This window comes from Camelus dromedarius, chromosome 11 (genome assembly GCF_036321535.1).
Source record: "Camelus dromedarius isolate mCamDro1 chromosome 11, mCamDro1.pat, whole genome shotgun sequence".
NCBI lineage: Eukaryota > Metazoa > Chordata > Mammalia > Artiodactyla > Camelidae > Camelus > Camelus dromedarius.
The window spans coordinates 39,581,031-39,588,098 of record NC_087446.1 but is presented as its reverse complement, the minus strand read 5'-3'; the positions used below and the strand labels follow the sequence as shown (position 1 = coordinate 39,588,098).

At 40.9% G+C, this 7,068-nt stretch overlaps 1 protein-coding gene across 5 annotated transcripts in view; it reads right to left on the bottom strand.

Annotated features, from left to right (window-relative positions):
- Positions 1–4,239: 4,239 nt before the first annotated feature.
- The window catches only part of RIC8B (RIC8 guanine nucleotide exchange factor B), a 97,526-nt gene continuing 94,697 nt past the window's right edge, over positions 4,240–7,068 (bottom strand). For all 5 annotated transcript variants that reach the window (XR_010383200.1, XR_838418.3, XR_838419.3 and 2 more), the window contains one exon: positions 4,240–5,659. Coding sequence is in view for 2 of the 5 variants with exons in the window: in XM_010996459.3 (XP_010994761.1) it covers positions 5,548–5,659 (112 nt within the window). In the remaining 3 variants the exon portion in view is untranslated. The remainder of the gene's footprint in view (positions 5,660–7,068) is intronic.

Here is a 7,068-nt window from a genome sequence, read left to right as displayed (position 1 = left end):
GTTTATTCCAGCTTCTAAGTATTTCTTGGATCTACTTTCTTTTCTACACCTCCTGCCACTACTCTGGTCCAGGCCCCTTACATGTACTGATGCAGCCGACTTCTGTCTGCTCTTTTCTTACTGTCTGTCCCTTCTCCACTCCACTCTCTGTACTGCAGCCAGACTGAGCTTTCTGGCTGTGTCCTTTGCTCACCTGAAATGCTGCTACTCATGTGTCCCATCGTGAGACATGGGATTGTCTTTGAGTCACACTCAGCTGCTTGTTTTCTGTAAGCACATCAGACACATGAGCTTTTGCTGAAGCCAGTTTTTGGTGGGAACAGTCCTGCTCCTGCACATGGCAAACTCACGCTCAGCTCACCTGTCCCTTGGCAAACCTTGTTACTCAACCCCCACAATCCTGGCATCCGCTAGTACTTCATACAGGCTTTGGTTATGGACTTCTCACACTTTGAGCACTCCAAGGATCGGTTCTTTTAGCTGTGTTTGTATCCCCCAACACCTTGAACAGTGCCTGGACATTATAAGTGCCCAATAAATGTTTACTGAACAAATTGACGTAGATAAGTATGCTTGTGTGTGTGGGCCTCTTTGGAAACTAGAAGGAGTATGGGATTCTACGTAGTGTGGAGATATGGAAATGGAGTGAGGAAAAATGTGTTAAATTTTTTCCCAGTTCTGATTTTTTTTGCATTTTAATCTCTTAAGTTTTTTTCTCCCAAATAAATGACTTCATTGCGTTTTTTTCTAATTGTAAAAAAAACACATAGCATAGTATTTACATAGACATCAGACAAGTTTGAGTTCAAATTTTGCTACTTATTGGCTGTGTGCCTTACACATAGTACCTAACATCTTTATGCTGTAGTTTTCTCATCTGAAAAGTAGGAGTTACTCTGATAGTACTTAACCTCATAAGATTGTTATGAAGGTGAAATTAGAAGGTGCACATAAAGTGCTTAGTGTGGCGGGGAGTGGGTATAGCTCAATGGTAGAGTAGGTGCTTAGCATGTACAGGGTCCTGGGTTCAATCCCCAGTACCTCCATTTAAAAAAAGTGCCTAGCACGTGTAATTGCTCCATAAGCATACACAGCTGTAATTGTTGTGTTCAGTGCAGAAAAGGTGTAGGTCTGTGACTGGATACAGCTGGAGCTTAGGACCCAGGATCATCCCTGTGTTACATTAAAAGAAAACACAAATCTGACTCCAGAAGTCTTGGAGAATAATTTTGATCTTTTCTTTAGGACAGTCCTTCTCAACTAGGGTTCACCTGAATCACAGAACTCAGGAAACGACTGGAGTGACTATTTTTTCTCTCCCCGAAGGATGCTGTGTAACTAGCACTATTCTAGATGCACAGGAAGGTTGATTCACTATATACAATGCATGATTTGGGAACTGAGGCTTAATCTCCCCACCCCTCACCTTTAAGAAAGGCTGTTCTGATGCTTCCTGAAGATCTGGTGCAGGGACTCAGCAGAGTGCATCAGAGTCACACCCTCCTAACTCCTCTCTAGAAGCATCTCCCTTCCCTTGAATCTTTTCACTTATGGTAGTTGTTAAAAATCTCTCCCTCCCTGCCTCCCTCACCCATGAGTTGTTCCTAGAACACCAATTCATTTGTTTCTTCTCCATATTGTATTCGTCACATCCCCAGTAGTTCTGACAGGTGTCCCCTTGCTTTTCTTGAAAGGATATCATGTCACTCCCCATCATTGTGTACCCTCTTTCACCTCTGGAACTGCAGTGAAGAATATCTCCAAAGAAATTGATGCCAATAACTGGATTACACAGCAGTAAACATGATTGACATCTTGCTTTTTTTCCCCACATGCAGACTGTTTAAAGTCATCTAGATCCCTTGCTATTTTCAAATGCCTCTCCTTAACAAAAATTATAGAATTACCTGGACAGTTAATCTAGCTGTGTCATGATTTGTGCTGCCAAGGCTTCTGCTCTTCTGGTGCTGTTTCCAGGTCCTGGTGCTCTTCAGTGCTGACAGGGCTTGTGCTGCCTCCCAGAAAGGCAGCTGGCACTTTTTGAGGGGGAGGGGGTAGGTTGTGATGTCTCCTCTGTTAGTAAGGAAGAACATTGGGGAAGCAATTACCAGTGTTTGCCACAATTCATATAATGGAATGTCATATAGACATTAAGTTTTCAATAATATTTATTGACATGGGAAAATGCCTACAGTATGTTAAAGAAGAAAGCAGGAAACAGATCTGTCAGTACAGCATGATCCCAATCTTGTAGTAAAATAAATTATACACTCATAGAAAAAATACAGGACGGAAACACACTAAAACATTAACAGAGATTATCTCAGGTGGTGGGTTTTGGGGTGAATTATTAACTTTGTTATTTTCTGTATTTTCCAAACTTTTCACAGTGAACATATATTACTTTATAACCAGAGAGGAAAAGGAAGTCAACGTAAGTGACACCTAGTGCTGGGAGGCGGCAAGACTGAGGGTGGTAAGGGGGTGTTGAGTACTTGTACTGCCTCAGCCTATGTCCTTGTTTATAAAGGAGGGGCAGTAACGTCTGTCCTGTCCACCTCCCAGGACCACTGGGTGTGTGAAGGGGCCTCAAGTGTCTGTTGACTGTTTTACTCTAAAGCAGCAGCTCAAGTGCCTTATTTTAGGACCTGCTCCTCCATACCCTGTTTCAGAGTTCAAGAGGGATGTGGACACAGGGGCCTGCAGTGTGGTTAGCCACTGTATTCTCATGACCTCCACCGCAGGCCACTGAGCCAGGTAAATGTCAGGGTTGGTAGTGGGGGCCTGCAGACCTGATCTCTGACGTAAAGGATTCTAGGTCCTAATTTGAAATCCAGTACTAACTGAGCAAGTTTCCTACTCACACTTCAACTTCATGTCACCTCCCTGCTTAATAAGTTCTTTAAATCGGTTCCACTGAAATAGTTATTGCTTAAGATGGCCTGAGAATTGCCACTCTCCCAGCATTCCAGAGTCCTAAGTAGGCACAGTGTGGACCCAGGTGGGCAGTGCGGTGAAGGGGAAGGAGAGGTGCTGGGGGTCAGGCTGGCCAGACTCTTACTTGCTGTGTGACGTTGGGTAACTTACTTTGCTTTCTAGAGATGATCTCTAATGTGAGATGTGATGAGGTTACACGGAGAGATACAAAAAAAGCCCACTGGGGAGCAAGTGCTTGATCGATGGTTCTCTCTCCCTGTGCAAGATAAGGTCACTCTCAACTCCTCCCTTTGCAAATTCTCTCTTCAGAACAAAGCTAAGTGCCCAGCAGGGGGAAACTCAAAATGAAACAACTCAGTGAAAGCAGAAGAACACAGCTTCTTAAATAGGACTGTTCAAACACTAACTCTGCATAAAGCTTACAAGATGGTATTTCATTAAACATGTCTTCATTTAGGTAAGCTGACACTCATGCCAAAGCTATTTGATTGTAGAAATTTAAAAAATACTTTCAAATGCATTTGTAGAATGAAGTAACAAAAATACTTAAATTTTTTTTCTAAACTTTTTTTTCACTTAATCTAAAATTATGAATTGTCAAATTTCACTTTATTTACTGTTAAAAACATGGGTCACCCGTAAGTTCTTTTCCAACTATTTGGGATGAAAATCCTAAAATGTATTCTTCTAGCCTTTTATAGAGTATCCTGGATTTAACTTATTTAAAAGAAGTTCAGGATCATTCTGAGAATTAGTTATGACTCATACTGTTGTACAGAAACTTCCTGGGTCCTTTGGGAAACTGATCGTCCCAGACATGTGATGCCTCCAGTATTTTTCATTCTCCACACCTTCCTATCTGGTTTTCAGTTGCTTTTTGCTGCTTTCAGTAGCTCTGCTTTCCAACTAGCAGCCTCCTCCTCTGCTGTTTTTTGTGTTTGTTTGTTTTTATGGGCTTTTGAAAGTCAGATAACTAAACATGTTAGAAATATATGCAAATTTTAGTAAAGAGGCAAAAAAGATTCTTGAGGATCTCTTCTATGAGTAAATAGCAAGAAACCTTGACATCTTTTTTTGTCAGCTCAACGGACTTTTAAAACTTAATTCCTGATTTGTTCTTTTGCTAAAGAAATGACTTCTGGATAAATGACATTTTCACTAATGCTCCATGTACTTTATCCTTAGAAAGGCTATTTATTATATGTGAGATAATGGATGTAAAAGCACTTTAAAAAAGCATAAACTGTGAAGTAGTATTGTTTAACCCATGTATCTATAAAGAAACACACAGAGATGGCTAAATTGAATCAACCCCAATGTTTTATTTAATTTAAAGTTTTAAAAGGCAGTGGTTAAGCACATTATGTGTGTGTATATATATATATATATATGTATGTGCTTATATACATATATATACACATACATATATATATATAAAAGGAAACCAACCCCTTTTCAACTTTAGCCATTGATTAACTAGGCCCACTGTCTACTGCATGATTCGTTTTCTACTTCTTCGTATGACCAATTCTAAAAGTAAAAATAAACAGCCTTAATCAGTTTAACAGTAACTATTTGTGTTTCTTCTTTAAATAAATAAAGTTACCATTAAACTGATCACATGTGGTAGAAAGGTAGAACACACACACAAGCACACACAGTCCCCGATTTAAAACTTGTGACATATGAATGACCTCTATGTACAAACGGGTGCTGCTGACTCCCCCACCCCCAGGGGAGGCCACAAAAGAACTTCCAGTACCCAGGGGGTCCCTATTCCCTCTACTGGGTTGGAGGATATGTTTTCCTGGCACCCCACATTAGACCTCAGAATGCATGCTCCCCATGCAGTAATAAAGATGGAGGTTCAGTTCTATGGTACTAGTGTTCAGGTACATTACGGAATAAATAGGCATTTGTAGCTGCCTCAGAACTAAACCATCATTTATAACTTTATAGGGAGAAATGTATTCTGAAGTTCTAGGTAACTGACATGCAAACTTTTTGAGTGTAATCAGTTTGCAAGTCTGGGGCTGTGTGTATGTGTGTGTGCGTGTGTGCACATTTCTATAGATTTATACAAAATTGAAATGAAGTGAAGAGTGGGGCTAGGTTTACGGAGCAGCTGCTTGGCTTCCATTCACTCAGTCCTGATCTAACAAGCCACTTGCCTCAGCCCTTTTCTTAGCAGATTATTCTGCTTCTCACCTGCCTCTGTCTCTGGAGAGATTCAGAAGGGGCAGCTCACACGAGTGAGAGGAAGGACACGGCTAAATCTTCTGTTAAGAATCTTGGCAAACAGAACTGCCAGATTCAACCAGGGCTGCTTTATAGAATGAAGTCCTTCAGTTCCATCTTGATGGAATGGAATTTTTTTTTTTTTCCGCTTCTAGCCCCTGCAACTCCATCTAACTGCAGCTCTGTATGAATGCCTCAATATCGCAAAAACACAGGATCACCTCTTAAATATGCTGGATTCTCAATGAGTAAACCAGTTAATGTGTTTCTAGCCAAAGCAAGGGCATAAATGTTTTAGAGAAAAGATTCCCCTGGAGCTACAGAGAAAAGATGCTGATAAAAGCAATATTCAGAGTTGAGCAGGTGATGCTTTTAGTCTGTGTCAGAGCTGGTCTCCTCGATGACAGAGTACTGGTTGAGTGCTTCCTCCAAAGGCGTTATTGTCCCATCAGGTTTTAGTCCCATTGGCTTAAGCAACTCCTCTCTGGAAAAAGAGATAAAAGAGAGAAAAAAAAGTATTCACCAGCATCACATACACCCCCGCCCTCCCCTAATCCACATCCTTAAAAAAAAAAGTCTTTAAAAACCAAAGTATTTTTTCTCAAGCTCTCTCTCGTGTGTTTGTAACAGGAAAGATGAAAGGGGCATGGAAAGAAAAAGAGGGAGATAAAAGACTTCATTCACACAGGCCAAACCTACTAAGCCAATTAAAAGTATGAAAAGTCAAGGTCTAAATGGGCTCAGGACAAGGAGCAGGTCTCTTCTGTTTTTAATAATTAACTTTTCCTTTTGTGGATTTGTTTTAGTGAAGTTGAAGCTGCTAAAACTTCACCTATCCCAGTGGGCCAGGCATACAATTAAATGGCTGATTTGATATGTACGGATTTCACTAACTGGAATAAATCCATCATCTGATTTTTGCCTCTCCAATCTCTAGTGATACATAAGTACTTCCTGATTCATTTCAAATCAGTCGGCCTCCCCCAACTTTCTCTCTCCCTTTTTTCCCCTTCTCTCTGTCTTTCCCCCTACTTCTTTCTCTCTTTTTTTAAACACCATTGCTTTTGTTTGTGGCAGTTTAATTATGAGGTTGACAGCCATTTTAATCTCTTCAAAGCTCCCCCAACTGCCTCTTTTCAGCTAATCCAATTATATCTACTCCACAAGTTACAGCCTCATCTAAAGATGATTAATTATTGATTGAGCCAATCAAAAAGCATTAGGAAAGATTTATTTAATCTTTTCATAGGCTCTTATTTATTACATGGAGATTATGGCAAATGTACCTATTGAGTTACTAACTCTAGTCCTCCTCCCACCCTAAAAAGTCAGCAGTGTAGTGTACTTTAAAAGTAGCCTTGAAGAGGCACATGAGCTGCTTAAAACTTATTTTTCATGGAAACAGGCATTACCCCCTGAAAACAGGTCTACAGTAAGAACACACATGGCAGGAGTTGTAATGTTGGTGGGATCTGGAGTGAAGGAAAATGATAAAAATTCTTCTCCCTCTGCTTCCTTGCTGTCATCCCTTAGGCCAGCACAAAGGGCCCCCTCCTGGGAAGGGCCGGCCACACAGCAGTGTGATGGTGTTACAGGCACAGAGAAACTTCCTGGGGAAGGGTAGGAACAGCTGGGTGGTCAATGGATAAGCCAACAGGAGCCTAATCAAGCAGCTCTGGCTAGTACCAGCAGACTACTTCGGAGAGTCTGAAAACTCTACTTGAGTCATGTGGATGGATGGCTGGTTAAGTTGAGGCTGCTATTATAAAGTAGGAAATGTGTTTCCTGATCCAAGAAATGGGGTCAGAATCATGAAACTTAAAGTTGAAGGGGCCTTAGAGATCATTTAGTCCAACCCCCTTGTTTAATAAAGGAGACTGAGTGACTTACCCA